General features: G+C 37.9%; 1 protein-coding gene across 1 annotated transcript in view; it reads left to right on the forward strand.

Moving 5' to 3' along the window:
- Positions 1–18189, forward strand: part of INTS8 (integrator complex subunit 8) — a 45837-nt gene that overhangs the window by 11654 nt on the left and 15994 nt on the right. The window contains exons 8-16 of the mRNA XM_070382989.1: positions 498–653; positions 3777–3877; positions 4326–4467; positions 7914–7984; positions 8370–8545; positions 9646–9779; positions 11324–11434; positions 13215–13416; positions 16453–16574. Of these exons, the coding sequence (XP_070239090.1) occupies positions 498–653; positions 3777–3877; positions 4326–4467; positions 7914–7984; positions 8370–8545; positions 9646–9779; positions 11324–11434; positions 13215–13416; positions 16453–16574 (1215 nt within the window). The remainder of the gene's footprint in view (positions 1–497; positions 654–3776; positions 3878–4325; positions 4468–7913; positions 7985–8369; positions 8546–9645; positions 9780–11323; positions 11435–13214; positions 13417–16452; positions 16575–18189) is intronic.

Here is an 18189-nt window from a genome sequence, read left to right on the forward strand (position 1 = left end):
GTATATGTATCAATATTTTAAAGTATTTTAATCTTTTTTTTTTAACAGTTTTCATTCTTTGTTAGTATCTTAATTGTTGTTATACCCACAGAGAGTGATAATAATGTCTACATTTTTATGTTGGCCTGAGAACTCTAAACCAGCGGTCAGCAAACTTTTTTGTAAAAAGCTATATCATAAATATTTTAGGCTTTGTGGCCATATACAGTTTCTGTGGCATAGTCTAATTTGTTGGTTTTTTGTTTGTTTTTTTTTCTGCCCTTTACAACACTAAGGATTATTCTTTGGTCATGGAATCTATAAAAACAGGACATGGGCTGGTTTTGGCCTGTGAGCAATAGTTTGCTGACCCCTGCTCTAAACCTTTAACTTTTTCATTTTTTATGGTTCCTATTTTCCATTGGCATTTTCTTATGCTGTTAAAGTGCAATAAACGGGTGCTAGACTCTTATTTCTATTACACTGATGGATAATGATATATACCTCTTACTTTACAGATAGGTTCATTATCTCTTCATTGTACCATAGATGAGAAGCGCTTAGCTGGCTATTGTCAAGCATGTGATGTTCTCGTACCGTCCTCTGATAGTACATCTCAGCAATTGACTCCATATAGTCAGGTCCATATTTGTCTGAGATCTGGCAACTATCAGGTAAGATGTATGACGGGGATACAGTAGTGTCATTGGAAAGCCCTGGAAGCCAGACAGCAGAGTTCAAATCCTGACATCACCATTTACAGTTGTGCCATTTGGGGCACGTCAGACAGATTGGCCTATAAATAGTTGTAATAATTAAGCTTTTTATGAGAATCAAATGAAAAGTTATAGTTTATAAACTCTTAAGGCAGAGCACTGGATAGATGTGGACTCATATGACTGATAATTATCCTTTCTTGAAGGTATAAAATTTGCCCATTTTAAGTACATTCTATAAGAAACTCTGTAGGCAGAACTTTTAACTTTTAAAATTACAGGTAGAGAACTCTTGGTTTTATGGAGGCTAAAGATCTGAAAGTACGGTCTTCAGCCTGACCTTATTAGCCTCTGCGAAAGTAAGACTGAAGGAGAGGGTGAGCAGAGCAGTTCTGGTCGGTTTGGATGGTTTGTTACATAGCCCACTTTTCCAGGGAGGCTGGGCGTCATCTCAGTTTTACTCATGAAAAGAGCTTAAATTAGTCTGTTGACATTTTTTTGTTGCCCCCTCTGAGTATATATCTGTAGCTTTGTAATGAAAATCACTGGGAGTTAGAATTTGTACTTTTTAAAAAAGCCTTCATTCTAGAAAGTGAACAGTGCCTTCATCTTATTAAATTCAAAACAAATTATGGAATGACAGTGCTATAACATACCTTTAGTTTTGTGTCTCCACAGTGGACTTTTAGCCTAGGTTTTTAGTTCACTTTTCTCAACTAGAGTTTTGGGGTTTTTTTTTTCTTCAGAGAAAATAGAAGAGAGGGGACAGTGCTCCCTCCCCTGCCCTCTGGCCCCTTTTTTGTCAATTCTGATTTGCCCTAGGGAAGAAAAGTAAACTTTCTTGAAGGTGGATTTCGGATATAGATGAAGTTATCAAACACAAGAGATCTTTCAGTTACATATCCCTAGTACAGGCTTATGGGGAGTGGTAATCAATTATGATAAGATGTAGAATCTTTAAGACGGTTCCTGGCATAGTAAGACCCGTGCAGGCGAGAATGTTAGTCACAGATTGGCACATGTTACCATGTGTGCCATGCTTAGTCACTCAGTCGTGTCTGACTCTTTGCGACCCCATGGACTGTAGCCCTCCAGGCTCTTCTGTCCATGGGGATTCTCCAGGCAAGGATACTGGAGTAGGTTGCCATGCCCTTATCCAGGGGATCTTCCTAACCCAGGGATTGAACCCAGGTCTCCTGCCTTGCAGGTGGATTCTTTACCACCTGAGCCACAGGGAAGCCTGCATGTTCCATAGATATAATGAAGGGCCAGATGTATAACTCAGGAAGTAGTGTAATGGACAGCTAGGAGAGGGGAAAGAGCGATTTTGTTGCAACACTCCAATTTTATAATTTTAGCTATATATGCGGGAGCGTCTTAGAAATCCTATTTAGCTTTTTTGGGGGTGGGGGGATAGGATTCTCTCTGTAGCTGATGAGTTATTGAATAGCTGTAACAAATCAGTGTTCTAACATTTGGGAAATGACTTGCTTGCTCCCATGAGCTCATGTTTTGCTATGAAAGTGAAATAGTGGTCGCTCTGTGGTTTTGAAACCCTTTTTGTCAGTGCTCTTGTTGTAGAGCTGGTTCAGCTGTTTGCAGAAATCCCCTCACTGTCACCCCTACTTTCTTCCATTGCTTGATAAAGAGCTGATAAACAACTGAGAAAAAAGACTGTAAAAAGACTATGATAATATCGTGTATTAGAATGATAAATTTTGTACAGTTCACTAATACATTTTAAACCATTTAACTTGATTGGACTAGTTTCTTAGCACGCTTTTTTTAGCTGAAATATTTCTCTGTTTTAGCGTTTTAAAAGTTTGTTGTATGAAATCACGTTTAAAGTGGAGGAGAGGAATTTTAAAAGTCTCTAATAACATAGCTGAATTACTACTTAATGATTCTTTTCTCGCCTCTCACTTTTGGCCCATGATCTCCAATTTTAAAGAAGGGTAGTGGGGTGCTTTTGCCATTTCATACTGTTCATGGGGTTCTCAAGGCAAAAATACTGAAGTGGTTTGCCATTCCTTCCCCAGTGGACCACGTTTTGTCAGAACTCTCCACCATTACCCATCTATCTTAGGTGGCCCTACACGGCGTGGTCCATAGTTTCATTGAGTTAGACAAGGCTGTGGTCCATGTGATCAGTTTGGTTAGTTTTCTGTGATTGTGATTTTCATTCTGTCTGCCCTCTGATGAATAAGGATAAGAGGCTTATGGAAGCTTCCTGATGGGAGAGACTGACTGAGGGGGAACCTGGGTCTTATTCTGATGGGCAGGGCCATGCTCAGTAAATCTTTAATCCGATTTTCTGTTGATGGGCGGGGCTGTGTTCCCTCCCTGTTGTTTGGCCTGAGGCCAGACTGTTGACCCACGCCTCCACCAGAGACTCCTGGACACTCACAGGCAAGTCTAGATCAGTCTCTTGTGGGGACACTGCTCCTCACATAGGCATGTATATGTGTGAGAGTTGGACCATAAAGAAAGCTGAGTGCCGAAGATTTGATGCTTTTGAACTATGGTGTTGGAGAAGACTCTTGAGAGTCCCTTGGACTACAAGGAGATTAAACCTGTCAATCCTAAAGGAAATCAACCCTGAATATTCATTGGAAGGATTGATGATGAAGCTGAAACTCTTCCTTTGGCCACCTGATGCGAAGAACTGACTCATTGGAAGAGACCCTGATGCTGGGAAAGATTGAGGGCTGGAGGAGAAGGGGTCAGCAGATTGGTTGGATGGAATTACAGGTTGGATGGCATCACCAACTCAATGGACATGAATTTGAGCAAGCTCCGGGAGTTGGTGATGGACAGGGAGGCCTGGCATGCTGCAGTCCATGGGGTTGCAAAGAGTAGGACATGACTTGAGCCACTGAATTGAACTGGGATGGTGCTATTTTTACCCTTAATGTAATTTTAAAATTTTAGGAAGAGATTTTCCTAGCAAGATATTTTAATGATTTTCTTCACTGTGTAATTTCTATTATAGAAAGACTTAAAATTTTATTTAAAAAACTTTTTTTTTTAAGAGACTTTCAAGATTTTTGAAATAGTTGCAATTTTTTGTCTGTGTTTCAGGAGGTAATAAAGATCTTTGTTGAAGACAACTTAACCTTCAGTTTACCTATCCAGTTCCGGCAGTCGGTCCTAAGGGAACTCTTTCAGAAAGCTCAACAGGGGTAAGTAAGTGAATTACTTTTTGATTTTTATGTAAGAGTAAGTGTGCATTTCCGACTTATCAAAAATGTCCCTCCAGATTACTTGTATGTCTGTCACGATGCTTTCACTTTATTTTTACTGTATGGAGAATTAACATGGTTAGAGGAGCCACTTTAATTTTCATCTAATTCTTTTTTTTAAAAGTGCTTGGGTAAAAAAATGTACACAGCAGAGTTTGATTCTGTTAGTTTGATTCAGATTAATCTGCGTACCTAAATTATCCCTTGGTAAATTTAAAACTTTCCTGTTTATTTTTTTTCCCCATTGACTTAAGTAATTATTAATGTGCCGGAATATTGTAAAAATCTTACCTCTCAAGAATAAATGGCCCATTCTTGTGATTTAGTTTTATAATATATGCTTTTCTGTTAAAAAATAAATGAGTGTATCTACTTTTGTATTTGACAGAAATGAAGCCCTGGATGAAATCTGTTTTAAAGTCTGTGCCTGTAACACAGTCCGTGATGTATTAGAAGGTAGAACGATTAGTGTTCAATTTAACCAGCTATTTCTTAGACCTAATAAAGAGAAAATAGACTTTCTTCTTGAGGTAAGACATTTTCCCCCTTTGGTTTATAATTTCGCTTTGGGTTTTCCAGTGGCCTCCTAGCTGCCACGTCTGGAGCCCTCTTCACTGTCTTCGTCCCACTGCCTCTCCGGCTCAGGCGGTGCGGCCGACAGAACATGCTTGCCCGCCGTGTCTGCTGCTGGAGCTCGCTTCTGCTTCTCCGCCATCACCGGCTTTTCCTTAGTCCTCCATTGACTTCTCCTTTGATCCCCCTTTAATATTTTTCTTTACTAAAGTTTTGTCCTTGGCTCACTCAGCTTCTTTTATTCTTCACCACTTTTATTCTCTTCCAAAACTTCAGTCACCTGCTCACTAAAAACGCTCAGATCATACCTCTTGCCTCTCATGTGAGCTCCATAATTTGTGTTTCTACCGGACCTCTCTCTCTCTGTAATAGTCTTAATGTAATAGACCTTGAGAGAAGTACATAGAATAGAGATAATACCATTTTGTTCCAAAAATACGATATTGCCAATGCTCTTAAAGTCCTTAAGGTGTCTTCCCACAGCCTCTCTGCTCCTCCTTGAGGACATCACTACCCTGCTTTTTTTGTGACAGTATTTCCGCATTTCTCATTACAGTTGTATCCCCTCTGTATGTACCCTTAAAGAATATTCTTAAATTTGCCTGTTTTCACCTCCATATAAATGAAATCATACAAAATAAGTTGTCTTTCAGGGAACATATTTGTGAGATGTTTTATCAAGTTGTATACAGATATAGTTGTGTTTTTTTTCCCCATTGCTGTAAGATGTTACAACATTATATAACCATGCCACAATTTATTTATTCTTATGGTTATGGACATTTGTGTTATTTACAGGTTGGGGTTATTCTGCTGCTTGAACATTCTTGTGCTTATATCCTGGTACACCCACATACCATTTATGTAACATTCCTGGAGAAAGTATATCTGCAATTTTACCATAAAGTTTCAAAGTGTTTCTGCCACTGCATGTATGAGAGTTTTTGTTGGTCGGGATCTTGCTGTCAGATTTCCTGTCTCGGTCATTGTATAACAGTATCTCGTTGAGGTGATTTTATTTACTTACTTGTTGGCTGCATCGGGTCTTTGTTGCTGCGTGGGCTTTCTCTGGTTGTGGCCAGTGGGGTCTACTCTTGATTGCAGTGTGTTCATTGCAGTTCAGCTGCAGTGCAGTTCTAGCCCTGCATTGCGGGGCTTCTCACGGTGGCTTCTCTTTTTGCAGAGCGCAGGCTCTAGATGCACAGGCTCAGTAGTTGTGGGGTGGGAACTTAGCTGCTCTGCAACATGTGGGATCTTCCTGAACCAGGGATTGAACCGCTGGATCACCAGGAAGGCCCCCATTGAGGTTTTAATGTCCTTTTCCTTTCCCTTTATTTTTTGTTTCTTTATTTTATTTTCCTTCCTTTTCCTTTTTTACTGATGAGTTTAACAGCTTTTCATTTATTTTTTTTTGCATATACAGATTTCATCTTTTGAGGTGCCTGTTCCAAGTGATATGCCTCAGTTTTCTGTAGAATTGTCTTTTATTTTTTTTTTTGGCAGGAGTTTTTAATATATCCTGTCCTTTACTAGTTTTAAGTATTGCAAGTATGTTTTCTGAGGTTCACTTTTAACTTTTATTATTTTAAAATTTCTTAATTTTAATATAATAAAATTTATCAGTCTTTCTCATAAAAGAAGAGATTAGTGAATTTCTGTGTCTTGCTTAGGAAAGCTTTTCATATCCTGTAGTTGTGAAATTGTCCTGTATTTTATCTTCTAAAACCTCTAGAACTTAGCCTTTTCACATTTCGGTATTTAATCCACCTATGATTGAATTTTGTGTATCATGGGAAGTAGGGGATCTGGTGTCATTTTTTTCCCTCACTTGTTTCAGTACCAGTTGTTGAAAGTTTCCTCTTTTTCCTACTGGTGTGTAGTGCTGCCTCCGTTGAATTCCGAGTGTCATATATACATGCGTGTGTGGGCCTGTCTCTGGGCTATTCTGTAACAGCTTTTCTGTTTGTTTACCCATCCATCACACCCATACCCTGGCTTGGTATCATCTGAAGCACAAACCTTGTTTTCCAAAGTTGTATTGGTTCTGCTTATCTTTTTACATTTTCTTGTAGACAGTAGACTCAGATTGTCAAGTTTCAGAAGTAAGCCTGTTGTATTTTTGTTTGAAATTACATTACACTTAAAAGCCAGTTTGTGAAAAATTAGTAGCATTACCATATTGAGTATCCTAATCCATGAGCTTCTATAGCTCTTGATTTATTTTGGCGCCCTTTAATGTCCTTTTAAAGCTTTATAATTTTTCCATAGAAGTCTTTTTTTTTATGAACTATAATTGAATTTGTATAATTGACTTTGTTTCCAGCTAGTAATATACAATTCACTCATTTAAAGTGTACAATTCAGTGATTTTTAGTATGTTCGTAGAGTTGTGCAGCCATCACCTCAGCCAGTTTGCCAACATTTCATTCCTCTGCCCCTGTAAGAAAACTTCTTAACCATTAGCAATCATTTCTCATTTTCCTCTCAATCCCTGCAACCCCAGGCAACTATTGATCTATTTTTTGTCCCTGTAGATTTGCCTATTCTGGACATGTCATATAAATGAACTCATAAAACACACGGTCTTTTGTAACTGACTTCTTTCACTTGGTATTGAAGACATTTCATCCATGTTGGAGTGTCCGTCAGCACTTCATTCCTTTTTATAGGTGAATAGTGTCCTACTGAATGGATACACTTACTCTTCAGTGTCTGTTTTGAGTGTCCATTCATCACTTGATGGACGTTAGTGTTGTTTCTACTTTTTGGCTCTTGTGAATAGTACTGCTGTACACATTATATAATTTAGCTTTTGTGTCAGCATATTAGAGAATATTGACAATTTGTTGAGGTTAGGATCTTTTATACTAATAATTTTTTGACTTCTTGTAAATAATATGTGGGTCGCCTAACCTAATAAATTCACAATGATATTCATAGCTAAGTTGCTCTTTGTTTTCATTATTTTTTAAACTTTGGTTACCTCCTTAACCATTGGTTCTGTGTTCTTTAGCTATTATCGATCCTTCTTTTCAGCTATCCAAGATGAGTCTTCTCACTTTTCTGACAGGAACTACTGATTCTTAACTTTATCACTCCATTTAATTTGGGTCCATACTTTGTAAATTTCAGCAGGACTTGTTCATATGCTAAATAGATTATTCTTTACTGCATAATTCATAAGGTTATTCTTTACCTGCAGTTCTTGAAATGGTCACGTTCCACTCCCTCTTCCCATAATGCATTCTTATTCTTTGGTCTCATTTCTTAAATTTCTTAACCAAATCTGTGACTGATCCATGTCTGAAAGGACAATTTGATTGTTTTTAAATCTAAACTTTCAAACTGTAGTATAATTATTTTGAAGTACCCATATTCAAATAAAAATTGTTCAAATTCCTAGGTTTGTTCAAGATCAATAAATTTAGAAAAAGCTTCAGATACTTTGAAAGGAAACATGGCTGCTTTTTTGAAGTAAGTACCTTTCTTTTCTTCTTTTTCTTAATTTTGAGCTTAGGTCTGTGAGAAGAATATCTTTTATTCCGTATCATTTTACATTTACCTTGCCTGTCTTTGTAGAACCAGGTAGTAATTGGTAGTTGAGAACACTTACAGTTTAAATTTGTGTAGCCACATAAAACTTAGGATTCTTGCTGTTACCCTCTTTGTATGTTGTAGCAGTGAAATTATAACTTAGATAAGGACCAAAGAGAAATTTTAAAAACTGTTCAAATTATTGTTGTGCAGTTACTGAATAGTGGCTTTTAAACAGCTTATTAATAAAAATTGGTTATATGATTTTTTTCCCCAAACTAAAATTATACACTTCTTTGTTTTATAATATTTCTTACTGATCTAGGAATGTGTGTCTGGGTTTGGAAGACCTGCAGTATGTTTTCATGATTTCTTCACACGAGCTTTTCATCACATTACTGAAAGATGAAGAACGAAAGCTACTTGTTGATCAGATGAGGAAGAGGTCCCCTAGAATCAATCTGTGCATTAAACCCGTAACTTCATTTTATGATATCCCAGGTTAGATTTCCGAGCTCAAATTTTGGCATATTTTGTTCCTCAGGATATTTGAGGCTATCTTCTTAATTTTTTTTCTATTTACACTAGAGCTGGTAACTAATAGCAAACCTGTCTTTTGAGGTCATATATTTCTGTAAGCAGTTAAGTTTTGGGAGTCTGCTGAGTATGGTTAATGGAGATGTAGGCCTGGATACATAAAAGAGTTTAGCTGTGGAAATAGATCTGCTGCTGTGTTCTTGAAGGTATAAACCAAGAGGGAAGAGGAGGGGTTACAAGCAAAAAACGGGGCAGGCTTGCATGCATTTCAGCCTTTATATCACTGTCTGCTGGCTAAACATTCAGCTTTGGCAACATGCCATTTTTGCCTTATTTATTTGATTATTTCTTCCATTGTTTTCTCTTATTTTATAAATGTAATAAAATATAGTGCTGCTTATTAATAAATACAAGCTTCAACACTTCAATATGCAGGGGAGACAGAATTCAGTTGACTGAACTTGTAGCTACTTTGGACCTCACTAGATTTAAGCTGCTTTGACTCAGTCGTAAAGGAAAAGAGTAATATTACCACAGATAAAATGCTGGCAATGCATTATTGAAGACTGTATCTGAAAGTTGAATTGTAATTAGGAATTTTAGTGATCAATTCTTGGCTCTCTGGGAAGGCAATGCCTCCAACCTTCTTATTCTCTCCCTTCGAAAAACATTCTTAATGTTTACTACTCAGAACATTTTAGAAGTGCTTTTAACACAGGATGTTCAAAAATAAATCAAATTTTTACATATATCCCACATAATTCTTTCCATGTAAAGTTACTGATTTTTATTGGTTTATATTTTCATTACCTTTATTTGATAAATGAAAACATAATACAAGTTGTGTTAGGCTTTTTATATGAGAGTAAAGTTAAAATATAGTTTGCATTAAGTTGGATAAATCAGTTTTCAAGATGAGAGAGACTTTTAACTTCTAATATTTATAAACATGCACAGTTTCTGTCAGTAAATTACCATTCTCATGTTTTTACGATTATGAATGAGTAACGAATGAATAACGTATCAAATAGTTATTAAATGAAAATCTCTTCTTCCTTTCTTAGCCTCAGCAAGTGTCAACATTGGCCAGTTGGAACATCAGCTGATACTGTCAGTGGATCCATGGAGGATTCGACAGATTTTAATTGAATTACATGGTATGACTTCAGAGCGTGAATTCTGGACAGTGTCTAATAAGGTAAGAAACTTCTGTTGAGAACAGATAAGAAAATTACCCTTGTTTTCTGATGTAATGTAATAGAAGAGCTGTTCCTTGAGCTTTTTGGGAATAAGAAGCCCTTTTATTTGTTAATAATTCATCAGTAACGTGAAAGACCTTCACACGACATTGTATTTTGAACATCTGTTGACAGAGAAAATGTGAAATAGGTTAAAAAAGATATTAAATCAATAACAACTAAAAATGAGTTAAAAAAATAAAAATGAGTTTATATTTCATTTGTTATGGCATCTACATGCATTTTCAGTATAGCTGTAAATATGTGTATTAGGTATGATATTTGTGCAGTCTGTAGCTAACACTTGCCCTACAGAGTATTTTTGGTTTAGTTTTTTCATGTCCTCTCTAAGTCTGAAGCCTGCAGGTTAGAATCACCTCATTAAAACTTCTTTATAGAACATTTTTAGCTTTAGATATTTTTAAAAATTCCCCCCTCACCCCCCAAAAAATGCCAAGATAATGTTTCTGAAGTTGTCTAAGTTTTCCTGCATGGAAACTGCAAATGAAATAGCTTTTTAAACATTCAGTGGAATATAACTAGAGATCCAAGGGAACTAGCTCACAGATGCAGATGAAGTATAATACTACGGGAAGTTTGCCTTTAGCACGTGCATCTTATTTGTTAGGTGTGGTTGTAGTGCATCCATGCTGTTGTGTCCCAGCTCTTTGCAACCCCATGGACTACAGCCCGCCAGGCTCTTATGTCCATGGGATTTTCCAGGCAAGAATATTGGAGTGGGTTGCCATTTCCTTCTCCAGGGGATCTTCCTGACCCAGGGATTGAACCCAGGTCTCCACCATTGCAGGAGGATTCTTTACTTGCTGAGCCACTAGGGAAGCCCCTATAATAATATGAATGTGTTTCTAATATAGCTAGCTGCACACTCCCTCACTACTGAATGTGATAAAAAGCAGCTAGAAATTGATGTATATTCTGTGGGATTTGAACTTACAAGTGACGTGAAATGAAAAATTGGTCTCAATCTTAGCTGGGCTTCTGTAGCATTGAAATCATTATTTGTGTTCATTTGTATGGATAAGGAAGTGTACAGCATAAAAGTTATGAGCCAGAGTTCTGGTACTAAGTACCCGAGTGTGAATCCCAGTGCTATACTTAATTAGCTGTATAGTCTTCAGCAAGTTATTTAACTTCTGTGTGCCTCCATTTTCTCATCTGTGAAATGGAGATATAATACCTATTTAATAATAACTTGTGAGTTATTGTGAGGATTGTATGGATTAATAGATATTAAACTCCTAGATTTTTTTCTTTATTTCTGTAGGCTATCCTTCAGAAAGTTCCAATCCATTTAACTATTTATTACTAGGTTATTATAGTGAATATGTTCATCTTGATTAGCAGTTCGTTGCGGCTGTCATTGTCCTTTCTCTTTAAAAATGACCTTTGAATACTTTTATTAAATGGAGTTGACTGTTACTGAAGGATTGTTATCTAGATTTGGCTTTGTGTGTGTGTGTTTATGTATTTTTATTTCTTCTAGTGGGAATTACCTCTTGTCTATAGTAGTGTCATCCTGGGAATTAAAGACAATTTAACAAGAGATTTGGTTTACATTCTAATGGCCAAAGGTCTACACTGCAGTACTGTTAAGGTGAGTAAATGTATACATTGACCTCTGGTTAAGAATATGCTTTATTAATTTAGGATGAAACCAGGAATCAGGATCAGTTTTATTTTTCTGATCTTAAAATCGTCATTGTAGGTGTGAAAGGATATCTGAAAAGGCATTTTGGTTTATTCTTTTCCCTTTATCCTCATAACTGTACAAAAATGGTCTTGGACATATGGCTTCTTCTCTATTTCTTTTAAAAAATTAGACAACATGAATAGTTCTTATTTGTATTTAGTATTACGTTAGTGGAGAAGGCAATGGCACCCCAATCCAGTACTCTTGCCTGGAAAATACCATAGACAGAGGAGCCTGGTAGGCTGCAGTCCATGGGGTCGCTAAGAGTCAGACACGACTGAGCGACTTCACTTTCACTTTTCAGTTTCATGCATTGGAGAAGGAAATGGCAACCCACTCCAGTGTTCTTGCCTGGAGAATCCCAGGGACAGGGGAGCCTGGTGGGCTGCCGTCTCTGGGGTTGCACAGAGTCGGACACAACTGAAGTGACTTAGCTGAAGCAGCAGTAGCATTACGTTAGTAAAAGATTGTATTTCAAGCTAAAAACAAAGATCCTTAATATCACTTCTGTAGATTTTACATAAGGAATTTGTAATCTATTGGGAAGTAGTCTGGGCTGGAAATACAGATGTGGGAATCATCATAGATCACGCTAGGAGGATACACTAGGATGTCTAGCATTGCGTCCAAGAAACAGTGGCATGGAAGAGTATAGTATGCGAACCAGACTCGTGGAGTCATGATAGCTAAGGGGATAGAGGATGTCAGGTAGAGGGAATGGACAGTACTAGGCTGTAGCCCCGAAGTCCAGTTAGGTAACTGGAAGGTACTCAGTAGAGTGTGCCATTAGAAGTTCTTTATTTAGTAAGAGCCATTTCTTCTTCATGACATGAGGGATAGAAGCCAGATTATAAGAGCATGTGGAAAGAGAGAGAATAAGCGATGGCTGTGTTTTGGAAAAATTAGAAGGAGATGTGTAGGAAAGGGCTTAGATCATATCCTATTTATTTATTAGTCAGTTATATAGGCTAATAGGGTTGTGTGCAGAATTTTAGAATGTGGAACCTTGTGGAAGGGGGTAAGGTCTAATTCTGACTGTCTTAGGTGAAGGGTATTTAATCATGGTATTTTATACCTGTATAATATATGTTTATTGTATGTAACATTTATATAAACCTTTTAGTTTTGTTATAGTTTATGTAAAACTTCTCTAGTAATACAGCATGCATATTATACTGATTGTTTATTGAATGTTTTTTAAAAATTACAGGGAATTCCCTGGAGGTCCAGTGGTCTGGACTTATGCTTCCATTGTAGGAGGCGTGCGTTTGATGCCGTGTCAGGAAGATCCCCTGGAGAAGGAAATGGCAACCCACTCCAGAATTCTTGACTGGCAAATCCCATGGACAGAGGAGCCTGGTGGGCTACAGTCCACAGGGTCGCAAGAGTTGGATATGACTTAGTAACTAAACCATCATATATATCTGCACCACCACCACGGAGAACTAAGATCCCACATGCCACGTGGTGAAGCCAAAAAATATATGTATATAAAAGTATTAAATATTTATTGGAATAAGTAATGCAGAGATGATAAGTAAAAAGGTGATAATCTAGCCTCACTCCTCGAGATAACCAGTGTTCACTGTTTAAATTAATTCTTCGCTTTGTTCTGTACTTATAAAGACATTTTTCTCACTTCAGAGGAAAGGTGATTCAGACCATTCTGCTATTCTTTTTATAGGACTTTTCCCATGCTAAACAGCTGTTTGCTGCTTGTTTGGAGTTGGTGACAGAATTCTCACCAAAACTTCGTCAGGTCATGCTGAATGAGATGCTGCTTTTGGATATTTATACGCATGAAGCTGGAACAGGGCAGTCAGGAGATAGACCTCCTTCTGATCTTATTAGTAGGGTGCGAGGATATCTGGAAATGAGGCTTCCTGGTAAGACACTTTCACAAAGCCAAATTTCAGGACTTTAGTACTCAAGTAACTGTGGGGAAGATTCTAAAAGAATATTTACAGGACTTTTTAACCATCAGTGAAAAAATTAATTTTCTTTTAGAACAATTCAGATGTGGAGTTCACTCGAGAACATTGGGGGAGGTGTAGAAAACTGTTCTAGGGGTGCTATATATTAGTACCGAAAATATATTTGTTACAGTTCTGCTGATGAGATGTTTGAAATCAGGGGGTCTGCAGGGCCATGCTTCCTTTGAAGGCTGTTGCTCCTCTGTAGTCTCAAGTGGCTCCCAGCAGCCTTTGGCATTCCTGGGCTTGCAGCTGCATCATTCGTCTTTGTCTCTTTCACGTGGCCTTCGTGTGTGTGTGTGTGTGTGGCATTTTGTGGCCTTCTCGTGTATATGTCCGTCCGTGTCCTCATCCCTGTCCCCACCTGTCTTCTCGTAATGGCACCAGTCACTGGATTTAGGGTCTGCCCCGATACAATGTGACTTGTACATTTTAACTAACACATCTTCAAAGACCTAGTTTCTGAGTACGATCACCATCTGAGGTTTCATATGGACATAAATTCTGAGGGGACACCTTTCAGCGCACTATAGAAATTATATTGCAGTTTTAAGATATTCTGTTAGAAGAATCAAAATGTCCTTGAAGCTGCATGTTGAAGGTTTATTTCCTCATTGCTGCCATAGACAGCCCTCAAAATGATTGCCGGTGGGTCAGAAACTCACTTGTGCTCACTTTGGGAACAGGTTTGGCCGGTCCAAAAATGTCTTAGGAAAAGGGGCTTAAATAAGACTTATCATCTGTGTTACATATAATCTTGCTTAGTTAAGTAAAATTAAGTTTCTTAATTTTGCATATTTTAATAATAATTAGAGCATTTCACAGAGAAGGCAGTGGCACCCTACTCCAGTACTCTTGCCTGGAAAATCCCATGGATGGAGGAGCCTGGAAGGCTGCAGTCCATGGGGTCGCTGAGGGTTGGACACAACTGAGCGACTTCACTTTCACTTTTTACTTTCATGCATTGGAGAAGGAAATGGCAACCCACTCCAGTGTTATTGCCTGGAGAATCCCAGGGACTGGGGAGCCTGGTGGGCTGCCGTCTATGGGGTCGCACCGAGTCGGACACAACTGAAGTGACTTAGCAGCTTAGCAGAGCATTTCAATCATACTGTACACATTTAATACTATACACAGTAAAATTTATGTTGTAGAAGTATCAAGGAAGGTGCTAATAATGTGTCCAAACCAATGGCTGCTGGTTTTCTGGAGCCTTTTGAATTAATTGTTAGTAACATTGTGTTTTCTTAAAGACATTACGACTTTTAGCACTCTAGAGATAGAATTCCTTTGAGTTTTAATATGTCAGTGCCCTTCAGTATCTTAATAAGAATTGATTTAATTAATATATACTGTCAACAGAGTGTTTTCTTTTTAAAGGTTGAAGATTGGTTTTGTCATATGTAATTTCTCTGAAATGAAAAGCAAAAACAGTTTTTAAAATCCTAACATCTATTGAGTGCTGCTACTATATGTCTGACATTGTTCTAAGAACTTAGTACATAACTGATTGAGTCCTCACGGCATCTCTATGACGTAGCTGCTTCTTTAATTATCCCTGTTTTGTAAATCAAGAAACGAAGGTTAAAGAGTTTGGCCATGAAGTAAGAGACAAAACTGTGTTTTGAACTCATCAGTCCAACTTCACCCTATGCTTTTACTCTTGGAATCATTGGCAATGCCTTCATATAATTACAGTCTCTTGGTACTACCTTGTTGTCATTTGAATAGTTTGGGGTCACATACTTTTCCTTCCCTTCATCCTTCCTTCCTTCCCTCCCTTGATTTATTGAATGTTCATCTGTTTTTCCCATACTTTGTGTTGTAAACAGTCTTGGAAATGAGAAGGGAAAGGGTGTACTGTTAGGAAGAATTGATCCCCACTCTAGATGCTAATTCTTCTATAAGAACGATTGTGGACCCTCTAATGAGAAGTGCCCAGTGAAGACAGGAAGCCTTGGAGCCAGATGCTGTCTGGCTTTCCTTTGGCACAGTGTGTAGTGTGCAATGCACAGTGGGACGTTGTGCACGGGATATTAAATTTACTTGTGTCTTCATTCCTTCTTTAAGAAGATAATGCAAAAAAAAAAAAAAAGAAGATAATGCAAAGAGTGTATTCTTATTTAATTTTTCTGTGTTCCTATGCCTCTTTTTTGTCGTTTCCAGTTGCTTTTTTGGAATAAAGTGAGGTATTAAACTAATAGCCACAGGTACAGACTTTTTAGAAAGACTGAAAAATCTAGCTCTCCCCATTTTAAGTGTCAACGTTGTTATTTAGTATTCAGTGGGTTTCTTTTCCTCTTTCTTGAAATACATTAAAACCTGACTATTATATACTTTGAGCTATAAAAATTCAGTTGTATTTAATATTATATATTTCAAAGGAAATAATTGTTAAACAATTCTGACTGACTTTTTTCCTCATATATTTATTTAAAATTGTTGCTGGTATAATATTTTTTGAATGAGTAAATGATTTGTGTCATGAATATTTATCATGCTTTACTCAGAAAAACTATTAAAAATGAAAAATATTAGTTTAGACTTACTGCAGGTTTTACACATAGTTTACCTGTTTCTGCACTCTAAATATGCTAGCAGGTTATACTGTACCATCATATATTTGTTTTGTTTGTATGGTTATTCTCCACACATTTAAATTATAAATTTGTAGAGGCTAGATACCAACACCTACACTTCTACAGTAGAGTATTAGGCATCTTAAGGTGTTAGTGGAGAATTTTGTTGATTAGTAGTGGAAACTGTGGCAGTCTATTATTGGAAAATATTAGACTTTCTAGAAGAAAAGTATAAAATGTTAGTGTTTTTCTATTTTTTTCATCTGTAACTGTTGTTTTTCATTTACTCAACTGGAATCTGAGCACCTATTTGCTTTTTTCTTTTAATGTTATGGTAGTAATTTTAACTACTTTCTTCTTTGCTTTTTAGATATTCCTTTTCGCCAAGTTATTTCTGAGGAGTGTGTGGCTTTTATGTTAAACTGGAGGGAAAATGAATACCTTACTCTGCAAGTTCCTGCGTTTCTACTCCAGAGTAATCCGTTTGTGAAGGTAATTCATGTTTAATATAAATAAAAGAATTATTAGGGTGGGATTATTGGACCAATTTCCTTAGATTTGTACTCCTTAGGGAACTTATCTAGTTTCTAAGTTTGAATATAAGTGTGGACAAATATATTGGTTTGCAGGTAAGAATATAGTTTTTGATAATTAAGGCACTTGAGTTTGCCCTCTCTTAATATGTTTTTCCTAGTAACATATAGTTAAGAAAATGTAAGCAAAAATTATTTTGTTAACAGACAACATTTTGGTATAATCCTAAACTAGTGAGGAGTTAATTAGTTTTTCTTGATTGATGTAGTCAGACCCTGCCTTTAGCTCTGGAGTACCTGGGGTAGAACTGAGGGAGCCGCCAGGGATGAACTGTGCCCATTTCCACGTGAGCACCTTCAGTGCAGTTCAGTCGCTCAGTCGTGTCCGGCTCTTTGCGACCCCATGAATCGCAGCATGCCAGGCCTCCCTGTCCATCACCAACTCCCGGAGTTCACTCAAACCTCATGTCCGTCGAGTCGGTGATGCCATCCAACCATCTCATCCTCTGTCGTCCCCTTCTCCTCCTGCCCCCAATCCCTCCCAGCATCAGGGTCTTTTCCAACGAGTCAACTCTTCGCATGAGGTGGCCAAAGTACTGGATGCTTTAGCATCACTCCTTCCAATGAACACCCAGGACTGATCTCCTTTAGGATGGACTGGTTGGATCTCCTTGCAGTCCAAGAGACTTCAAGAGTCTTCTCCAACACCACAGTTCAGAAGCATCAATTCTTCGGCTCTCAGCTTTCTTCACAGTTCAACTCTTACATCCATACATGACCACTGGAAAAACCATAGCCTTGACTAGACGGACCTTTGTTGGCAAAGTAACGTCTCTGTTTTTGGATATGCTATCTAGGTTGGTCATAACTTTCCTTCCAAGGAGTAAGCGTCTTTTAATTTCATGGCTGCAATCATCGTCTGCAGTGATTTTGGAGCCCCCAAAATAAAGTCTGACACTGTTTCCACTGATTCCCCATCTATTTCCCATGATGTGATGGGACCATATGCCATGATCTTCGTTTTCTGAATGTTGAGCTTTAAGCCAACTTTTTCACTCTCCTCTTTCACTTTCATCAAGAGGCTTTTTAGTTCCTCTTCACTTTCTGCCATAAGGTTGGTGTCATCTGGATATCTGAGGTTATTGATATTTCTCCCGGCAATCTTGATTCCAGCTTGTGCTTCTTCCAGCCCAGCGTTTCTCATGATGTACTCTGCATAGAAGTTAAATAAGCAGGGTGACAATATACAGCCTTAATGTACTCCTTACCCTTCCTCAAAGCCTGTTAAACTCTCTTAAGTTGATGCCTGATTCTTATTAGTGTGCTTGCAAGGTCACTTTAGTTGTATCTGACTCTTTGTGACCCTATGGACTGTAGCCTGCCAGGCTCCTCTGTCCATGGGGATCCTCCAGGCAAGAATACTGGAGTGGGTTGCCTTGCCCTCCTCCAAGGGATCTTCCCGATCCAGGGATAGAACCCGAGTCTCTTATGTCTCCTGCATTGGCAGGTGGATTCTTTACCACTGGAAGCCCCCTTATTAGTGCGCATGTTTGGTATTAGTAATTATTTCCATG

This window comes from Bos mutus, chromosome 14 (assembly GCF_027580195.1).
Source record: "Bos mutus isolate GX-2022 chromosome 14, NWIPB_WYAK_1.1, whole genome shotgun sequence".
Classification (NCBI taxonomy): Eukaryota; Metazoa; Chordata; class Mammalia; order Artiodactyla; family Bovidae; genus Bos; species Bos mutus.